This window comes from Chanodichthys erythropterus, chromosome 8, assembly GCF_024489055.1.
Source record: "Chanodichthys erythropterus isolate Z2021 chromosome 8, ASM2448905v1, whole genome shotgun sequence".
NCBI classification, from domain to species: domain Eukaryota; kingdom Metazoa; phylum Chordata; class Actinopteri; order Cypriniformes; family Xenocyprididae; genus Chanodichthys; species Chanodichthys erythropterus.
This window is the reverse complement of record NC_090228.1, coordinates 45,757,590-45,780,351: the sequence shown is the minus strand read 5'-3', so window position 1 is coordinate 45,780,351 and position 22,762 is coordinate 45,757,590. Positions and strand designations below refer to the sequence as shown.

The window sequence follows — 22,762 nt, the reverse complement described above, 5'->3', positions numbered from 1 at the left end:
TGGGAGTTTTCTGAAAGCTCCCAGATGTATCACGTGGCCGTTGTACCACCTGACCCCTGTAGATTCATTTAGGCGTTGATAGTGGTGTGTCACAGGCACGCCAGGCTCTTCACTCACCCAATCACAGCGCACTTCCTCCCCTGAGTATTAACCCTCTGGAGTCTGAGGCTGATTTGGGGCTTGGAGAAGTTTTGACATGCCCTGACATTTGTGCTTTTTTCAGTTGTTCATAAACATATAAATAACAAAAGTATAAAGGACTAGAAGCACCAAACTTTCATTACTACTCAATGGCTAACCAACTGCAATACATATACAAATGGATCCACCCCACCCAATCCGATATTATATGGCTAGATATAGAACAGTCACTATGCAAAGAATTAAATATAGCTGACATACCATTCCTTTCTAAATCAATCAAACAACACACATGTTTTAATGCTGTAACAATAACTTCCACTCTGACAGCCTGGTGGAAATTTCACCAAATCACAAATTCTATACTAGCTCCATCTAACCTCACCCCACTGTGGAACAATCCTGACTTCATAAGCAATAAAAAAATACTGAACTTCCGCACATGGGCTGAAAAAGGTGTCACTCACATTAAACATATTTTCAAATCCAACACATTAACAACATTTCCGCAGTTGGCCCAGGAGTTTGGCATCAGGAGCAATGAATTTTTAAAATACCTACAAATCAAATCTTCTGTTCTGGCAAAAATAAACATCAGAGCCACAAACTTAGAACTTCCACCCGCAATATCAGACTTGGTTAACATTCCATCCCCAAAGAAACTTCTCTCTAAAATATACAAAATCATTTCAAATCAACTTCAGACCATATACTTGCCAACAATAAAATGGGAAAATGATCTCTCAATAGCTCCTGATGCCAACTTCTGGACCCAAATCTGCAAAAACATCTATCTTATGTCCAAAAATGCTAATCTTCAATTAATACAATACAAAACACTTCACAGAACACATTACACGGGCAATAGATTAGCTAAAATGGGTTTTACATCAGAAATTTGCACACATTGCAGTCAGAAATCCACAGATACATACATCCATGCAACCTGGCACTGCACTCCCATCAAACAGTTTTGGGAAGAGGTAACACAGTCACTATCCACTTTAGTGGGTTGCCACATCCCACTATCGCCCTCTCTCTGCTTGCTAGGGGACCTCACAATAATTACTGATAAATTTATAAACTTTAAAATTCTCCTAATAGCTCTAACCATCGCCAAGAAAACTATCCTCATGAACTGGAAAACTCGCAACAACATACACATTAACCACTGGAAAAATCTCCTTACTGACATCATTACATTTGAATATACATCTCCCTCCCATAATTATTCATCTGAAACCGACCTCTGTCATCCAACACTTTCTGACCTCTTACAACTCTGAATCCCTTCTCTATCCTCAACTTCAACTCCTCCCACCTTATAATCAAACCACGGATATTACTGCATTGCTGTTATTGTTGTCATCATTGTCATTATTTTCATACTTTCATTAATGTAAATGTTATGATTGCTATTATTGTTTGTTGTTATCATTGTCATTATTGTTTTATTTATTGTTGCTCTTACCACTCTTATCATTGCCATTGTCATCATCATTGTCATCATCAACAACATCATCATTATTATTATTATTATTATTATTATTATTGCTATTTTGGAATAACTAACCTGGTTTTCATTGTCAATACCACTATATTTAAAACATTGGATTATTTCCAATCCCCCCCTAATCTTCTCGTGTTTTTAATGCACCACAACGTAGAAGAGAAAATATATATACATACATTGAAAAACCTCACAAACACTCAGGCAGGTGAGACAGGCGAGAAGTGGTTCACTGGGACAGCAGCTGTGTCCCAGGTTGACACACTCGCACCATGTCCCCCTTCTTTTAATGCACCTTAGACACTACACATAACATAAAAAAAAAAAAAAAAAAAAAAAAATGTACATAGGTACCGAAAAGATGCAGGGGGGAGGTCTATATTATATTATATTATATTATATTATATTATATTATATTATATTATATTATATTATATTATATTATATTATATTATATTATATCACTAGCTGAAATTAATTGATTCATTGAGAGTGGTGTGACAATGGTAATCATTACATCGGACAAAAAAAAAAAAAAAAAAATGTGACTAATGCCAGAATGGTGATGACAATGGTAATAAATGGGCACACACACACACACACACACACACACACACACACACACACACACACACACACACACACACACATCACACTTATACATTTACACCTTTTTTTTGTTCACTTCTGGAATTATGGAACTACTAGATTGTTGGTCACTGCACTATTAGAGTCTGTACATCTGTCTGTCTGTCTGTTAATTAAAAATAAATAAATAAATAACAAAAGTATCATTACACTGTATTCAGCACAAACTAGGCTACAATAATATGTGAGGAACATGTATGTACATGTTTGTATTTTTGAAGGAATAATGTTTATGTGTGGTTATTGAAAAAACAAAAAGGTCACTGAAATAAGGCCAAAAAAAGTATGTTAAATCTGTGTTCACAAGACTTTTGGGTGTTGAAGGTTGTAGACTAGAGTTTTTGCTTCAGAATTATGTAAAAAATTATGCTGCCTACTCCTTCATATAAAACAATATATTGATTTAGTTTTTGTAAGACACTTTTTGTCAAGAAACACAGTATGCGTGGAGGCGTGAATCTGCATGAATAATGGGCCATTTACACCTGGGAAGACAAAAGAATCACATAATAATTACCTGAAATGACTTGCATATTAATGAGGCCTTTCAGTCAGGTAGGCTCTGAAAAAAACCCTCTAAAAACCCTCTAAAAAAGATCGCTAACCATTGCTTTAACATCCAAATAAACACTTTTCAAGACAATAAATACACGATTGAGACGATGAATACATGTATTGCCTCTGATTTTTTTTTGTCATTAGTATTCATAAGTTACAGTTAATTTTCTGAGAACTATCAGATTGGACTTCGTTCAGAGGGAGAGGAGAGATCACGCATCATGTTAGTTTTCTTTATTTTACAACATTGTGTTTTTACTCTGAGTGTACACAAATAAAAGAAGACATTCTATAGTTTCAATTGATATATTACTTATGTCTCTATGACAAGAAATAACGAAGTATTTTAAGTCTGTTTTGCTGCAATGTGAAAAAAATTCTGCAAAACGCGCCGGCACGTTTTCAGATCTCAGGGAGTTAAATGTGGTTAAAGTTACCATTGTTTCTTACTGTATTCACAGAGACAAGAGCCATCGCTATTTTCATTATTAAACGCTTGCAGTCTGTATAATTCATAAACACACTATCAAACTCATTAAGAATCAAATGTAAACATACAAATAAATACTATACTCACATGATCTGATGTATGCATGCAGCATGCATGACAAACACTTTGTAAAGATCCATTTGAGGGTTATATTAGCTGTGTGAACTTTGTTTATGCAATGTATTATAGAGTTGAGAGCTCAGGGGCGGGGAGTGCTGCGATTTAAAGGGGAAGCAGCCTGAATCGGTTCTAGGGCACCTTTAAGCTGAATGACAATTTTACACTTTGGAACATTATTTCCCCCATATGTTGATATTTTATTTTATTTAAAATGTTAAGTAAACACACTGCTTGCATTTAACATGTTTTTTTTTTTTTTATGTACATAAAAAGGCTTTTGTAAATTTAATTTGATGCAGACACCAAAATGGTGGCATCTCAACAATCTCAGTTGTTTATGAAGGAGTCATTGAATCTTTGACTTAACCGCTTTTTTCAAAATGCTGAATCATTCAGTAATATAACAATTGCTGTGAGAAATGGATGGTTCTGATCTTTGTGTGGAACTATGCCTGCGTCTCAATGTGCATACTATCCATCCTAAACAGTATGTCACACTAGTAATATTCAATAATATTTAGGGCAGATAGGGTGGATAGTATGCACATTGGGGTGTAGGGTATATTTTTTGCTGCTGAAATAGAGGCTGTGTCCAAAATTGCCCCCTATACCCTCATTCACTATTACCTACATTAGTCCACTAACATAGTCCACTTGAAGAAGTGAATAAAAAAAGAGTGAGTAAAAATGTGCAAACAGCTCCAGTACTAGTAATGAAAAAATTATATTGAACTCTGTCATGAAAACCAGTATGTATAAACCTTAATTAAACAATTTAATAAGAAAGTTAAAACAAATTTATGATATGTCATACGATTTTCCTTTCAATATGCATTCAATACTGTTTTACAATTGTGCATACCAATGTTTCTAAAAATACATTAAAAAGGGTCTGTAAGGAGGTGATGGTTAAGTTTATACTGTTGTGTTTAATGCTCTCCCCTGTTTAAGTTTAAGCGTATGGAGTTACTGCGATTTCTCCGTTTCTGTCCTCTTTGGCTTGTCTGTCTTTTCTCTTTCTCCCGAATGAAAGAGTGTTACTGATGTGTGAGCTGAGGCTGCCGTGAAGGCCTGTCTATTTAAAAATAAATTCTCTGTGCAGACCCAACCCGGCGATCTCCTGTCGTTCTTCACTCATTTTCAACAAATTGCAGATCACAGAAACATACGGTTACAGATACACTGTAGGGAAGTGGATGGATGATTCAACTCTGTGCACGATTATTGCCCCCTATACCCTTAAATAGGGCACTATTTGAGGGAACAGCCATTTGTAGTGGTGTACGAAACCATAGTGAACGTTGTAGAGTGCTCATTCAATCCCACAATGCACCACAGTAACGAGTGTACAACCAGTGCATGCTCAATGGCTGGAGAATACCCACAATGCACCGTGGTTTCACACTGCATGAGTAAGCAGCACATTTTTTTTGCCGCTAATGTTAGCAGATGAGAGCATTCACACCACATGTAGCAGGAGCAGTGCAGAAGTGCTGCGATCGTTTTGGCGCTGGGTCTATTTTTGCTGTGCTATTAATGCTCAATTTAAAGTGAAAGTACACCTTTGATGGACAAAATAAATTGGAGAATTGGAGTAGGAAAGAAAATTAATATTCAAACATATGTATAGAAGATTTACTCATTTAAACTTGTTTTTAATTATTCATTTTGGGTCAAAGTATGGTGTATTATAAAAAAGTAAACTAGCCAGAAAATATGATATTTAAACATTATTGTAGTTATTACACAGACAGCTGTATAGCATACCCAAATCAAATTTGCTGTCTTAACATGTGCACGCGGCAGATGATGTAAACCACAAATCTTACCTCATTCGTGTGCAGCAATGGATAACACAAGGCTTTTATTTATTGATTTATTTTACGTTTATATGTGTGTTGTAGGCTACACATCCCCATGTTAACAAACTTTCAAGACTATATTCGTTGTTCTCAGAAATCTTCATTTTGTTGTTCTCTCACCTATAATTCGACGAAGAATAGATATAATTTCATGAAAGCACGACATAGTGAAGCAGCAACTCTTGCTAATACTAATTTGCGGGAAATACTCGTGAAGGTGCGTTACATAAAGAAATCACAACCATACTGTCAGAATTTTTAGTTTATTTTATTTATTTAACCAACAAGCAAAACACAAAGACAAAACAGCATCACATCCGGCGCACTCAGTGTCCGAATTCACTCTTTCACTCCTTCAAGTAGACTATATTGGACTAATGTAGGGAATAGTGAATGGGGTATGGGAGCTTGTTCGAGATGCATCGGCGCTGCGCAGACTGATCAGCATATGACATCAAAGTACCGCGAGAGCGATTGGAGAGCATACGACATGCTTTTGATTCGCTCTCGCGGTACTTTGATGCCATACGCTGATCAGTCTGCGCAGCGCCGATGCATCTCGAACAAGCCTATTCTCTAGCTGTTGAATGTACACCGGTTGTACACTCGTTATTGCGATGCATTGTGGGATTGAGTGAGTGCACTCAATAACATCCACTATGGTTTCTGACACCACTAAAAATGGCTGTCCCCTCAAATAGTGCCCTATTTAAGTGTATAGGGGCCGATTTTGGTCACAGCCAGAGAGTCGGTACATTGTTTCTCAAGCGTGCACGAGTCCTAAAAAAGTGAAGCCAAAGGCTCTCGATCGCCCCCGGGTGGCTGGAAGCAGTATAAGTCATAAACCCTGACCTCTCCACGAAATATAATGGAACATGAGACAAACTAGCTCAATTTACACTTTAAACATTGTTTTTTCTAAAGACATTTTCTGCTATTTTAGGCACTAACACTGGTGTTAGTTCAAGTGTTCATTCTTTAAATATGTTTGGTTTTAGTTAGTTATTTGATGATATAAAAATGACAGTGAGATTGACAGTTTCTCTGAGTGAAAACAGACTTTTTTCTGGATCTTTTCTTTTTTTGCGATGAGACTGGAGCTTTAACTTTAATTTCTACATTTCCATAATTGTAACACTTTATTTCACACTGGCATAATGAGTTGCTCTGAGTTTGGGCGAGAGCTTGATTATCGTGGCTCTACTTCGTGTTCACTATGCACAGACTCGAGACTCAAGAAGCTGGACCATATTGACACACTGGCGGCTTCAGTTACTTCAACGGAAGAGAGTGAAGGTGCATTGTTTATATTTAAAAAAATTTTTGGGGTGTTTTTTGTCTGTGGTGTTTCTATTGAGCGCTTACAGGACATATTTATTTTATAAACATATTACTTTTACAGTTAAAGAATTTGAAAGCACTGAATAAAAAATAGTAAGACTGACATAATATATAGCTGTAGCTTTATCAAAAGCAAAGTGTCTGTATAAAAAAACTGCCTATGAGCACACCTTCAAATGAAATAAGGCGTAAAAACAACAATAAACAGAAAGTGCCAAATTATGAAAGTGCCACAATTGTCCCACTATCACGTGCAGGGGTGGCATTTTGCTCCTATAAATGGGTAATAGAACTACAAAAAGAATTTTAAATTCATGATTTAATATTAATTATATTTTAATTTGTTATATTTTAATTATAGGTTTTTGTATGATGTGATGTTTTAAAGGGAACCCCTGGTATTACAGACCTGTATGGCTTAATATAACGTAAATGATGTCTCTTACTGAAATATGTTGTAGAAAACCCATGAAAGATTTGTTATTTAAAAAATCCATGACATATTTGGACAATGGGGACACCATTTTGTTTAGCTGCACAGTGCGTTATATGTTGATGATGTCAAATGTTTGCACTCATGCTCTACTGACACTATCCTGTTGCTATTTTTACCACAACACAACTCAGAATATAATATACGATGCCACATTGTGCAGATTTTGATTGTAATTTCCAGTCGAAGGGCAACTAGAGAAGCGATTTAAGTCTTTACTGCTTTACTACTGATGAGAGGAGAAAAGAATAGGAAGTTGTGCAGAATGTGGATGAACAAAACCGTGTCTTTGTTTTCTCCACTTGACTCTCTGATGCCTTTGATACTTTTAGTAGAGCACAGCTGAAAGAGCTTACAGTTGGCGATGGATATAAGTGAAATGCTTTAACCAAATGCAGCGCCTGTCCTGGAGTGTGATGAGGGCAGCCCATAACACATCCTGATTGAGACAGACCGCCTCAAAGCTTGTGTGCTGATGAACGAGATAACTGTGATCGCATAAAACAGTAGCATCTTCTCTGCATGTTATCTGTGTGTAATGCATTCAGGTGATGGCTCAAACTGAAAAGGCCGATCTGGTTTTATAAGGAACCCCGCAGATATTAAGATTACTAGATTACTGTTGCACCAAAAGTATCAAAGGCATCAGGGCTAAAGTGGAGAGAATAAAGACACAGTTAGGAAGTTTTATCCATCCACATTCTTTACAACTTCCCCTTCTTTTCTCCTCTTATTTTTCTCCCTTGTAACGTTAAGACATTAAATGGTCTTGCGCCTCCATATCTGTCTGACCTACTCCACTCCTACTCTCCTGCCCGGTCCCTCAGATCATCTGAGCTTGGTCTTTTGTCCATTGCTTGCTTTCGGCTGTCCACTGTAGGTGGTAGATCATTTAGTGTTAATGCTCCTAAATTATGGAATTCGCTACCTCTTAAACTTCATAACATATCATCTTTGCCTACCTTCAAGACTCAGCTAAAAACATATCTTTTCAATATGTATTGTGGATAATGTGGCTAAATCTGGCCTTATGTGTTTGTATTGTGTTCGTGGATGTGCAAATGTATTGTATAGCACTATGTGAAGCGATCTTGAGCTATGGAAAGGCCCTATATAAATAAAACTTCTTCTTTTTATCGCTAATAAAGCATTAAAGACTTGCATCGCTTCTCTCGTTGCCCTTCAACTGGAAATTACAACCAAAAGCTGCACAATGTTGTGTGGTTATTATATTCTGAGTTGTGCTGAAGTAAAAATAGCAATATGACCGTGTCGGTAGAGCAGTGGAACCATTTGATGTCATCGACATATAACGCTCTGTGCAGCTGAATATAATGGCGCCCCATAGTCCAAACATGTCATGGATTTTTTAAATAACGTGAATTTTTCATGGGTTTCTACTACATATTTCAGTAAGACATAATTTATGTTATATTAAGCCATACAAGTCTTAACACCAAGTTCCCTTTAAGGAAGCAACTGTGTGTATTTGTGTGTGTGAAGGCATCTGTGGTTTCATGTGCAAAATGACCTCACAAATGTGAGAAAATATAAAGATGTGAGATTCGCATGAGCTAATGATCTGCTTTACTCAGGCTTTGTACACAACCAACATGGCAAAGATGAGCTCATAAAACAGAGTATAATAAATGAAAAAAACAGGGGCAAGTTTTCATGAAAACCTGGAGAAATAACTGTGGCTTGTTTTAGTTTTAGACATGAGGCCAACCATGACCTATAACTACAAATAAATAAGCCATGTAGTATATAAACAAACCAGTCTAAACTTCTAAGGGAACCCCTGGTGTTAAGACTTGTATGGCTCAATATAACGTAAATGATGTCTCTTACCAAAATATGTAGTGGAAAACCCATGAAAGATTTACATTATTTTAAAAAATCCATAACATATTTGGACAATGGGGGCGCCATTTTGTTTAGCTGCACAGTGCGTTCTAAAGGCCCCGAAATATATACTTCAAACGAAATAGAAGAAAGAACTGATGTGACGTCATTTCAAACAAAATCAGGCCAAAACAAAGTTTGTTTTACGTTCTTTTTGGAAGTTTGAAGCGGCTTACCAAAGTGAACTTTCAGGAAAAGTTCGCTCCAGCTGCAAAACACCTTCATACTACCATTGGTCAGTGGTGATAACGTAATAGGAGGTGTGCACTGAGGCGTCTTTGACGCTTTTCTGATGCTTTCTATAAGAGATACTTGCTGTTTTCTCATTTTTGTTGTGTTTATTTTGTTACTGAGAAGAAAGTGCACGGCACATATTTACATATTCATCTAACCGTCGCTCTCAGCAGTGTGGGCGGCGTCAGATGTTCCTTTACAGTATATCGCTGGTCATGCATTTCGAACTTCATTTTACCCCTAAACGAAGAACGAAAAAGAACTTCGTTTGAAGAATACCAGGGCCTTTAGTCGATGACGTCACTCTGTCAGCTACTTACATTACTCTATTTTTACCGCAACACAACTCAGAATATAATATACGATGCCACATTGTGCAGCTTTTGGTTGTAATTTTCAGTCGATGAGCCACAAGAGAAGCGATGTAAGTCTTTACTGTTTTACTAGAGATAAGATGAGAAAAGAATTGGAAGTTGTGAAGAATGTGGCACTCGAGACAGATGTCAATCCGATCACTCAAACCACTTCAGGAGGTGGTCTGGGACGCATTCCAGTCAAAACTGAGCAGGTCTAAGGCTACGACCACACGAAGCCGGAGCTTACCCTAACCAATCTTTTTTTTTCCTTGTCTCAAAATATCTGCGTCCACACGAAACCACTGAAATGACTCAAAACGATGTAGTATACATGCCAGACCAGTATGTGGCGCTGTAATTCTGTCACAGAGATACAATTAAAACAGCGAATAAGACTTGGAGCATGCGCATAATCCTTGCGTGCTGTATACTAACTTTAGTAAAGCTTACGCCTGTTTGACACATAATCCGTCTGCAGTGCGTATGCGTTGCGTATTTTTTTACGCACCCATGTTAAAGGATTAGAGCGTTCACACTGCACGCGGTTGCGGTCCGTCATTGCGTTCCAGGAGCGGCGCGTCTGCAGCAGTGCAGCGATCGTTTACGTACCGAGTCTATTTGCAGATTGTGTGTGGGCAAAATGAACATGGATTGACCTGAAATTGTAAAAAAAAAAAAAAATAAAGAAATTATGCACATTTAAACTACTTTGTACATTTAGTACATTACATAAAGAATTTTTTTTTTTTTTATGGAAAGGAAACATTTCAATTTCACAGTTCAGTTGTATCATTTCAAAACAATTATTTTATTTAAAAAAAAATGAACAGTGTTTACTTGCATAATGCGATCAGATATGTTTTTCCCCATCGTTGGAGGGAAACTCGCATCCCAGCAGGCAATGACGTGACAGGCGGACCTAAACCAACCTATTCAAAAACAAAGTGACATGGATGACACTCGTCTCATCGTTGAGGTGGAAAAACATAAAATTCTGTATGACCCACAGAATGTATTGTACAAAGATTTGAATCCGAAGGAAAAGGCATGGGATGCACTTTCGTCGGCTGTTGGTGTCGACAGTAAGTTTTCAAATCTTTGTGTCATGTTTTGTGTACTAAACTACTCCAGCAACTGTCAATATATAAGCGTAATGAATATAACATTACGCACTGCAAACGTGTGCTGTGTGAAAGCACAATGGCCGCTTCCTGCTTCAGCAACACACACGCACTGCAGACGGATTATGTGTGAAACAGGCGTTAGAAATAATGCTTTATTTTGGCTCAGTAGCTTCTGCAGCACGAACAAAGTGGCGTCTGACAAGGGTCGACACGTGGAGTGATGACACATCGTTTCAGAAAATATACGGATACGCTGTCCACACGAAAACGCAAAGATGGCGTTTTCATATTTATCCACTCTGGGACCCGGTTTCAAAAAATAGTGGTTTCACCTTTCTAAAACGCCAGATCCGTGTGGACGAAACGCCTATCTGATACAAAATTTGTGCGTATTCACAAAAACTCATCTCTGTGAGGACGGGGCCTAAATGCATCTGTTTGTTGAAACCACATTAAATAATTCCTCCCAAAAAAACGCAGATGTGCAGCTGATTTTCTATTCAGCAAGACAACACGCAAAATGGCGCAAATCAAGCTGAAAGTAAGTCGCAGGCGCTCAAAACACAATCATCTTCATCAAAAGTAATGAGACTGAATGATCTTACTAGTGCTGTTGCCGCTCTCTCTGACTGCTGTCTTGATTTTGAAATTGGCTGATAATTAATAAAATGCAGCTCATATTTGTTGCTTTCGGTGACGTGAACTCCATGATATCTGCATATAGCGCGGGAATTGAAGATCAGATATTTTGTGGAGACACATTTATGTGGCCAAGTGTAAATGCATCACAGGGCACACAGGCTTTGAGGCGGTCTGTCTCAATCAGGATGTGTTACAGGCTGCCCTCATCAGACTCCACGACAGGCGCGGCATTTGGTTAAAGCATACACATATATCTATCGCCAACTGTAAGCTTTTTCAGCTGTGGTCTTCTAAAAGCTTTAAAGGCACCAGGGCTAAAGTGAAAAAAACTAAATGTGGATCTTTAGGAAGTTTTATTCGTCCACATTCTTCACAACTTCCTATTCTTTTCTCCTCTTATCGCTAGTAAAGCTGTAAAGACTTACATCACTTCTCTTGTGGCTCATCGACTGAAAATTACAACCAAAAGCTGCACAATGTGGCATCATATATTATATTCTGAGTTGTGTTGTGGTAAAAATAGCCATAGAGTAATGTTAGTAGCTGACAGAGTGCAACCATTTGACGTCATCGACATAGAACGCAAACAAAATGGAGCCGCCATTGTCCAAATATGTCATGGATTTTTTTAAATATCGTACATCTTTCATGAGTTTATACTAAATATTTCAGTAAGAGACATCGTTTACGTTATATTAAGCCATACATAAGTCTTAACACCAGGGGATCCCTTTAAATCTAGATTTTTTTTATTTATTTTTTTATGACTCATTTGATGATTTAAATCAAGAATATTTGACCCCACACCACCAATATATTTCTGTTTGATTTTTTGCTTACATATTGCTTAAATATGGAGGGAGGGGGATACAGAGATGTATCATGAAACAGGAAGTTGAAGTTTCAGAAAAGTAAGAGCTAACATGTACTAAAAAAAGAAAAGAAAAAAGACAGCCCACACAAAACAGAGTCGTGCCATTAGTGAGTGAGAACCAGTCATGAGGGACCATTTATATATTTTCTTCTTTATGATTCAATTTAGTTCTGGTAAGTTCAGACTTTTATTGATTTATCTTTTAGTTTATGAGGAACTGCTGTGAGATCAGTGTGATGTAGTCATAGTTATTTAAAACATCAATTTAAACCATATCTAATTTTTTTTTTTTTTTTAAATAAAGCATTTTAAGAAATTTGTATTAGATAGGATTGTCTGAAATATTCAAACTTTGAATTCCTAAAGGATGAAATCAGGAGAGCACCTTTTTTTCTTAAATAGGGAAATAATGCATGTAGAAACTAAAAATTGTATTTGTGTACACAAATGAAAGAAAAAAAAATAAAAAAAAAATAAAACTGAATGTGATGAGATTTGAGCAACATTGTCTTTCTATGTTCATTTAAAGTCACTAAGGTTTGAATAAAGGCCTTCACAACACTTTCAAAATCAAGTTAATTCACATGAACATAACTTACATTGCATTAAACTACAAGTTTCTGATCAAAAATCCTTCAGAGATTAAGTTGTTGATATTAAATGTCCAGTTCGTTCAAAGAAGAGAATTACTGTGAGATCTAATAAACACAATAAAGTGCTGCTCATGAACACAAACCTGAAACTCTTCTCAGCTTTTTCCTGATTATTATATATTCCAGTAAAGCTCATTTGTAAGTTTTTGACAAACTCTCTTGTTTGCAGGCTGTATTCTTTCAAATGAGCGTCAGACAATAGAAATAACAGGATACACAGGTGGATCAGTGGTGCTGCCCTGCTCCTGCGCTCATCCTCAGTCTACAGTCAACACATTCACATGGGAGCTTTTTGGCAGTGGAGGACGATGGATTCAAGTATTTGAGGATGAGAAGTACAGCGGCAGACGTGTGCTGTTTAATGAAAGTTCTCCACAAAATCTGTCTCTTCTCATTTCTGACCTCAGACAGGAAGATGAAGGGATGTATCGGTGTAAGACTGAACAATCTACATCCATTCAGTTAACAGTGAAGGGTAAGTGATGCTTCTTCTAGAAATATCAATCGCTCTTGTTAGACATGATTGACAGCTCAGGAATAGACATTCAATTGTTATATTGGTAACACTTTACATTATGGACCCTTTGTAAATGGTTTATAAAGGTGTTTATTTGAGTAATAAGTCATTTACAAATGCATTATAAATCATTAATAATGCAGTTATAACTGCATGAATAAAAAGGGCGACTTTAATGCAATACCTGCCAAATAGTGAGCCGTTTTTAACTTGCATGTTATAAATTATAAATCATAATTAGACTGAAGGGTGTTGTATTTGTGCTTTTCTTATTAATATCTCATGACTGCCACTTGTCTTACTATGTTGCTTACCAGAAGTTTTTGTCTTACCCATGATACTCTCCAAAAAGGTAATGATGCCTCTCCACAGCAGTGTATAAAAACTGATTTCTTGTTTTTTAAGATGAAATTCCAACTTTATTTTGAAAATAAAACAAAATATAATAACCATAAATTGATGAGATATTAATAATGAAAAATTTAATTCCAGAATTAGTTTACTTTGAACCTTAATGTAGGGTGAACAGATGTGAACCATTTATTAATCAGTTTCAAAAATTAATAACCTGTGAAAATTAACCTTACTGTAAAGTGAACACACGTGAATCAATTATTTGTTAATTATTAATGTAAACACATAAGTATTTTTTCTGATAAAATATTTTATTTTTGATGCATTAGTAAACACAACTGTAAACTTGAAACCAAAAAAGTTTAAAGGTGCCCTAGAATGCTTTTTCACAATATATAAGTAAATATAAGTCTAAGGTGTCCCCTGAATGTGTTTCAGCTCAAAATACCCCATAGATTTGTTTATGTTTATAATTCATTAATAAATGGTTTGCAGGTTTCCACTTTACATTAAGGTTCACTTTCACAGGTTATTAATGTTGATAACTCATGAATAAATGGTTCACATGTGGTCACTTTACATTAAGATTCACTTTCACAGGTTATTAATGTTTATAACTCATGAATAAATGGTTCACAAGTGTCCACCTTGCATTAGGGTTCACAGGTAACTAATACTGGAATTACATTTTTCATTATTAATATCTAATCAAGTTATGGTTATTTTGTTTTATTTTGAAAATAAAGTTGAAATTTCATCTATAAAAAACAATAAATCAGTTTTTATACACTGCTGTGGATAGGCATCATGACCTTTTTGGAGAGTATCATGGGTAAGACAGAAACTTCTGGTAAGCGACATAGTAAGAAAAGTGGCAGTCATGAGATATTAATAAGAAAAGCACAAATACAACAACCTTCAGTATAATTATGATAGTCAATTTTTGCTGCATCATGAAATAAACCAGGAATCTGGTTTTGAGTTAAATACGTTTTAATAAATACATTTATTAAGCATTTATAACATGTGAGTTAAAAACGGCTCACTATTTGGCAGGTATTGCATTAAAGTCGCCCTTTTTATTCATACAGTTATTACTGCATTATTAATGATTTATTAAGCATTTGTAAATGACTTATTACTCAAATAAACACCTTTATAAACCCGTTACAAAGGGTCCTTAAGTGTTACTGTTATTTTTTACAAAATAATTAGATGAGAATGAAAAAAATAAACTAAGAAATTTGGAGAACCAGTGACAGACTTTAAATTGTACATTCATTGACGTTTGAGTTTCACTTGTTCTCACTACAATGTGGCTCATTCATGGCTTTTTCTTGTATAAATATGTTTTTAGGTTGTGATTTGGTTCAGAACACAAAGGCAACGATTGCAGTGACTGGATATGCAGGAGAGTCTGTGGTTCTGCCCTGCTCATGCTCTGAACTACTGGCTAAACCTGAACAGATACAATGGATGTATATTGTAGAAAAAGCTTTTAAGGAAATTTACCCAAATGAAAAGTCTGAGAGGCACAAGAACAGAGTCAAACTGTTGAATCAAACATCTCCAGGAAATCTCTCTCTACACATATCAGCACTGACCACAGAGGACGAAGGAGACTATTATTGTTCTGTCTCGTCTCAAACAGTCTCCTACAGACTTCTTGTTGAAGGTAGTTTTGTTCTGTTGATGTTACTTTGATCATCATTACTACTGATTTTATGAAGAATCTAAATATGTCGAGGAATGAGGTAAACTTGTAGGATGACATGAATGTTTGCATTGTTATATTATCATTGACAGTTACTCTCAGGACAGAGAAACCACACATCCATACATCCATCAGTTTATCAACACTTCAACCTTCACACCAAACACAAGAACTTGAACCACCTCAACAACCACACGACACATCTCAATGTAAGTCAAAGGCTTGGTTTGCTTCTCATTATTCAACAATGATGATTACAATAATGTATTTTTCCCATGAACATGTCAACAGCCCTGTATGTTTCTCCACAGATCTCTTGATTCTAGTGGCAGTGTTTCCCTTAGCACTGATTCTGACATTTCTGGCCTTATCTTCTAGATATGCAAAGGTACATAAACACATTCTTACAGTATATTGTAAACAACACCTAATGGGCCCTAGCAAAATTCTGGTTCAGAAACTATTGGTTACTTGTTTTTTGCCAAATGTGCATCCCTGTCGCCTTATTTTTACAGTTTACTGCACTTTGATATTCTTCTCATTAAAAATGCAAAAGTTTGACTGGGTTGATCCAGGTTAACCCAGTCAAGATAACTGCACGTGCACAATTTTCTTAAGCAGCCCTAGAGGTCGATCATGGGTCAAATCGATCCACCATAGGAAACAGCATATATTTTGTGCTGTTTTATGTGTTTGACACGTGGTGTTTTCCTCAGTGCATAACTTACATTTCACAGGTTTATTCTCCATCTGTAAATGTTAGACAGTCATGCAAATATTTCAATTTTGCATGTGCACCAAACAGATGGAACGCAATAGAATAGGAGAACAATAATTCTGATTAAAATATACATTTTTCACCGTTTGTATTGCTTGAAACTGCTGTCATGACTACACATACTACACTTGTTGTACAATTTGTTTAGATGTTTTCAGAGATACGAGCTCCAGGCTATCAGCGGCCGTTCAGTGTTCGTGTTCCCGTCGAGAACAGCTTCATCTCGGACAGTTCTTCTGGGATTTGCCGCTGCCTCTTATAGTGGTTAAACCTGAGATATAATTCTTTTTTGGGTACATAAAACGGGCAATCTTTGGTTTTATTAATCTATTACTTGTTCAAGAGCAAATCAAATTGGGCTATGTTAAATTTAATAATTTAATATTAATTATTAAACCGTCTATGTCGTTGGCAACACATCAAACCAACCTGTATTCATGTTATTGTAACTCTTCAACCAATTGCACATAATCAAAATAATTCAAATTGCTCCTGACAGTAGACAAAATACACTTTTCAGTAATATACGGCTTATTACGGTAATTTCTTGTTTTCCGTCATGAAATTAAGGCAGCTTTCTGGGAGAGCGGGAAGAAAGGATTTTAACAGAGAGATACGGAAGCGTGGCAGGTTAGAGAGTTCTGGATTGCATAAAATATTAAAAGACACAAACAAAAACAACGTGAAGAAGAAGTACACAACACAAGAAGGGATTGGGATGATTTTTATGAGACTATAGAGCAGGTTGAGCGAGACTCTTTCACATGTGGTGTGTGAATGTAGTTCCAGTGTGGATAAAATCATGCATGTCACTTCTGCAGGCTGCTTCTTACTCTGTGAGAATAACAGTCACTCTTTTCATAGCTTTTGCAGCTCTGAGACAATCGCATGGTATTTCTCCTGCTCTTTGTCTAGCAAAAAAATCCCTCATCACTAAATGAAAGCTTAAAATGAAGGCCTGATTATTTCAGGGGCCTTGTCACAGGTCTATTGATTTTGAATTTCTGTTACTTTTGCTATATTTTCACACGTAAAACAATGATTTTATAATCCTCTTATACCACTGTCCTCTTTTGTGTCGTGACAGTTCAGTCTGGGAATGATCCAGTGGGCTATATAACACTTTTAATTGTCAACAAATTACTTGTCTTTAAATGTTTTGGTTCAACATAATTACCTGTTGATCAAACATTGCCTTAAACTTACACCAGAAATATTTTTTATATTTTTTCGTTTTGTTTAGTAACTTTTAGGAGTGTGTACTCATTTTTGCTACACAACATTTTATCAACTTTTTTTATCACCTTGATAAGAAAATCAGGTTTTATTCTGTTGTTTTTTAAAAAGCACCTCTTTCTGAGTGGCAACTGGTTTCATGCAATGCTCTCGATGCAAGTGTAAATTCTGGTGTGAACACAATCTTTTCCTCTTTCTCCAGGATGAAGTGGCATGTTCTGCTATAGTCTATGTTGAAACGGCATTCCCACCTGATCACACACAGAATGACGCAGTCCCCCTTTATGGATGTTAATATGCTGGAACAGAGGAAGAACCTCACTAAACTGTTGCCACACAGTTAAGCATAGTAAAGTGAGACACTGTTCATTTGTCATTGCATGTTAGTTTTATGATTGCTGCTGTATTTTTTTCTTTCAAGATGTTTTTTTTTTTTTTTTTAGTTCTCATTTTACCAATTTAGTCCCTCATACTGTTAATGAGCATTTTTGATGTATGTATTGAAACAGCCTTCAACCGTATCTTTTGTGCAACATGTCTAAAACTGCTATAATGGCCTGCTTACTGACAAAACAAAAAAACTATGTCATAATCACTGTCATGTAATTTTTATTGAGAAATCCTGCTGTTAAAATAACTATTGGATGAAGGAAGAAATGAGAGTCAACAAGAATAGAGGAACAAGGAAAATATTTATGTTTCTGGCACTTTGTGTGTGTTTTCATCAAACCATGAAGTTGGTTTTGTTGTACATAAAAATTTAATTGTTTTGTCAAGAGCAGATGGACTCTTTACACCTCAATTTATCATGGTCACATGATCAGATTCTTCTCCTCAGCCAAAAACTTTTTTCTTAAAATGTTCAAATAGCAAATAATAATGAATAGGCTCTTTTGGTGTGTACTATAAAACGAATACAAATGAGTGTCTAAAATTTTTTTTATAATTAGTGTTTAATGGGAATGAGTGACAGACAAAACTAATCATAAGAGGAATCATAAAGTGGTGGCGCAACTTTATTGAGTTGGCATGTGTGTGACAAACATCGGTTAAATTGGGATTTGTTTTGTCATCGAGATGGTGGCAGTGTGCAAATCTACATCTGATGACAATAACATTTTCTTATTTTCTGAGTCAGTATCAAATATAGAAATTAATATATATATATATATATATATATATTTTTTTTTTTTTTTTTTGGTGTAAATATAATTTATTCTGCAATATTCTCATCAGTATTGTATTAGCTTTTACATATTTAAATCCGCACATTAATGATATTTACAATGAGGGCTTTTTTTTTCCTTTATAAAGGTCATTTTTCCTTAATCTTCTTAATGAATGCTTTATCTTTTATTTCAAATTCTTACATTTGTTCAATAAATTAGAATCAATAAATTAATATCAAATTAAATCATTTACACTGAAAAACTACAAAAGTATTAAATAACATTATTCTTTAAGACCTGTATGGCTTAATATAACGTAAATGATGTCTCTTACTGAAATATGTAGTAGAAAACCCATGAAAGATTTGTTATTTAAAAAATCCATGACATATTTGGACAATGGGGGCACCATTTTGTTTAGCTGCACAGTGCGTTATATGTCGATGATGTCAAATGTTTGCACTCATGCTCTACTGACACTATCCTGTTGCTATTTTTACCACAACACAACTCAGAATATAACATACGATGCCACATTGTGCAGCTTTTGGTTGTAATTGGTTGTAATTTCCAGTCGAAGGGCAACTAGAGAAGCGATTTAAGTCTTTACTGCTTTACTACTGATGAGAGGAGAAAAGAATAGGAAGCTGGGCAGAATGTGGATGAACAAAACTTCCTAAAGACCGTGTCTTTGTTTTCTCCACTTAAGCTCTGATGCCTTTGATACTTTTAGTAGAGCACAGCTGAAAGAGCTTACAGTTGCTGAAGGATATAAGTGAAATGCTTTAACCAAATGCTGCACATATCTTTTCAATATGTATTGTGGATAATGTGGCTAAATCTGGCCTTATGTGTTTGTATTGTGTTCGTGGATGTGCAAATGTATTGTATAGCACTATGTGAAGCGATCTTGAGCTATGGAAAGGCCCTATATAAATAAAACTTCTTCTTCTTCTTCTTATCGCTAGTAAAGCATTAAAGACTTGCATCGCTTCTCTCGTTGCCCTTCGACTGGAAATTACAACCAAAAGCTGCACAATGTTGTGTGGTTATTATATTCTGAGTTGTGCTGAAGTAAAAATAGCAATATGACCGTGTCGGTAGAGCAGTGGAACCATTTGATGTCATCGACATATAACGCTCTGTGCAGCTGAATATAATGGCGCCCCATAGTCCAAACATGTCATGGATTTTTTAAATAACGTGAATTTTTCATGGGTTTCTACTACATATTTCAGTAAGACATAATTTATGTTATATTAAGCCATACAAGTCTTAACACCAAGTTCCCTTTAAGGAAGCAACTGTGTGTATTTGTGTGTGTGAAGGCGTCTGTGGTTTCATGTGCAAAATGACCTCACAAATGTGAGAAAATATAAAGATGTGAAATTCGCATGAGCTAATGATCTGCTTTACTCAGGCTTTGTACACAACCAACATGGCAAAGATGAGCTCATAAAACAGAGTATAATAAATGAAAAAAACAAGGGCAAGTTTTCATGAGAACCTGGAGAAATAACTGTGGCTTGTTTTAGATTTAGACATGAGGCCAACCATGACCTATAACTACAAATAAATAAGCCATGTAGTATATAAACAAACCAGTCTAAACTTTTAAAGGGAACCCCTGGTGTTAAGACTTGTATGGCTCAATATAACGTAAATGATGTCTCTTACCGAAATATGTAGTGGAAAACCCATGAAAGATTTACATTATTTTAAAAAATCCATAACATATTTGGACAATGGGGGCGCCATTTTGTTTAGCTGCACAGTGCGTTCTAAAGGCCCCGAAATATAAACTTCAAACGAAATAGAAGAAAGAACTGATGTGACGTCATTTCGAATAAAAGGCCAAAACTAAGTTTGTTTTATGTTCTTTTTCGAAGTTCGAAGCGGCTTTCCCAAGCGAACTTTCAGGAAAGGTTTTCTCCAGCTGCAAAACACCTTCATACTACCATTGGTCAGTGGTGAAAACATAATAGGAGGTGTGTCCTAGGCTCCGCCTTCACTCGCGTGGGACGCGTCTTTGACTCATTTAGTGTGTTTGAGTTCGTCGAGGTAAGATCTCCGCGGGTGAAAACATGAACACACTGGATAGCCACTTTATAGTACAAAATGAAGTTGTGCTTCTGATGAAATGAGGCACTAACACTGTTTTTCATGTTTGATACTGTAAAGCTGCTTGATTTTAAGCAAGCTATTGAATAAAGTGATATGAAGATGTGACGTAACTGGAGTGATAACTTGCAGAGCTCGTGCTAACATACCCATGCTGTTATGATCAGACGCTTTTTTTATGCTTTCTATAAGAGATACTTGCTGTTTTCTCATTTTTGTTGTGTTTATTTTGTAGAAGAAAGTGCACAGCACATATTTACATATTCATCTAACAATCGCTCTCAGCAGTGTGGGCGGCGTCAGATGTTCGTTTACAGTAAATCGCAGCTCACACATTTTGAACTTCATTTTACCCCTAAACGAAGAACGAAAAAGAACTTCGTTTGAAGAATACCAGGGCCTTTAGTCGATGACGTCACTCTGTCAGCTACTTACATTACTCTATTTTTACCGCAACACAACTCAGAATATAATATACGATGCCACATTGTGCAGCTTTTGGTTGTAATTTTCAGTCGATGAGCCACAAGAGAAGCGATGTAAGTCTTTACTGTTTTACTAGAGATAAGATGAGAAAAGAATAGGAAGTTGTGAAGAATGTGGCACTCGAGACAGATGTCAATCCGATCACTCAAACCACTTCAGGAGGTGGTCTGGGACGCATTCCAGTCAAAACTGAGCAGGTCTAAGGCTACGACCACCAGACGGAGCCGGAGCTTACCCTAACCAATCTTTTTTTTTTCCTTGTCTCAAAATATCTGCGTCCACACGAAACCACTGAAATGACTCAAAACGATGTAGTATACATGCCAGACCAGTATGTGGCGCTGTAATTCTGTCACAGAGATACAATTAAAACAGCGAATAAGACTTGGAGGATGCGCATAATCCTTGCGCGCTGTTTACAAACTTTAGTAAAGCTTAGAAATAACGCTTTATTTTGGCGCAGTAGCTTCTGCAGCACAAACACAAGCATCTAGAGTCTGCTATTGCTGTTGTTTTGTGCTGTTAGCGGCGTCTGACTAGGGTCAACACGTGGGGTGATGACACATCGTTTCAGATAATATATGGATATGCTGTCCACACGAAAACGCAAAGACGTTTATCCACTCTGGGACCCGGTTTAAAAAAATAGCGGTTTCACCTTTCGAATACGCCAGATCCGTGTGGACGAAACGCCTATCTGATACAAAATTTGTGCGTATTCACAAAAACTCATCTCTGTGAGGACGGGGCCTAAATGCATCTGTTTGTTGAAACCACATTAAATAACTCCTCCCAAAAAAACGCAGATGTGCAGCTGATTTTCTATTCAGCAAGACAACACGCAAAATGTCGCAAATCAAGCTGAAAGTAAGTCGCAGGCGCTCAAAACACAATCATCTTCATCAAAAGTAATGAGACTGATGATCTTATCGGTGCTGTTGCCGCTCTCTCTGACTGCTGTCTTGATTTTGAAATTGGCTGATAATTAATAAAATGCAGCTCATATTTGTTGCTTTCGGTGACGTGAACTCCATGATATCTGCATATAGCGCGGGAATTGAAGATCAGATATTTTGCGGAGACACATTTATGTGGCCAAGTGTAAATGCATCACAGCGCACACAGGCTTTGAGGCGGTCTGTCTCAATCAGGATGTGTTACAGGCTGCCCTCATCAGACTCCACGACAGGCGCGGCATTTGGTTAAAGCATACACATATATCTATCGCCAACTGTAAGCTTTTTCAGCTGTGGTCTTCTAAAAGCTTTAAAGGCACCAGGGCTAAAGTGAAAAAAACTAAATGTGGATCTTTAGGAAGTTTTATTCGTCCACATTCTTCACAACTTCCTATTCTTTTCTCCTCTTATCGCTAGTAAAGCTGTAAAGACTTACATCACTTCTCTTGTGGCTCATCGACTGAAAATTACAACCAAAAG

The 22,762-nt window shown here is 36.4% G+C and overlaps 1 protein-coding gene across 1 annotated transcript; it reads left to right on the top strand.

The window, feature by feature from the left end:
* Positions 1-12,403: 12,403 nt before the first annotated feature.
* Positions 12,404-16,576, top strand: LOC137025325 (polymeric immunoglobulin receptor-like). The gene is made up of 6 exons (XM_067393324.1): positions 12,404-12,471; positions 13,121-13,426; positions 15,180-15,497; positions 15,629-15,745; positions 15,848-15,924; positions 16,463-16,576. The coding sequence occupies exons 1-6, from the start codon at positions 12,423-12,425 to the stop codon at positions 16,574-16,576; spliced, it is 981 nt and encodes a 326-aa protein (XP_067249425.1). The 5' UTR covers positions 12,404-12,422.
* Positions 16,577-22,762: the final 6,186 nt, after the last annotated feature.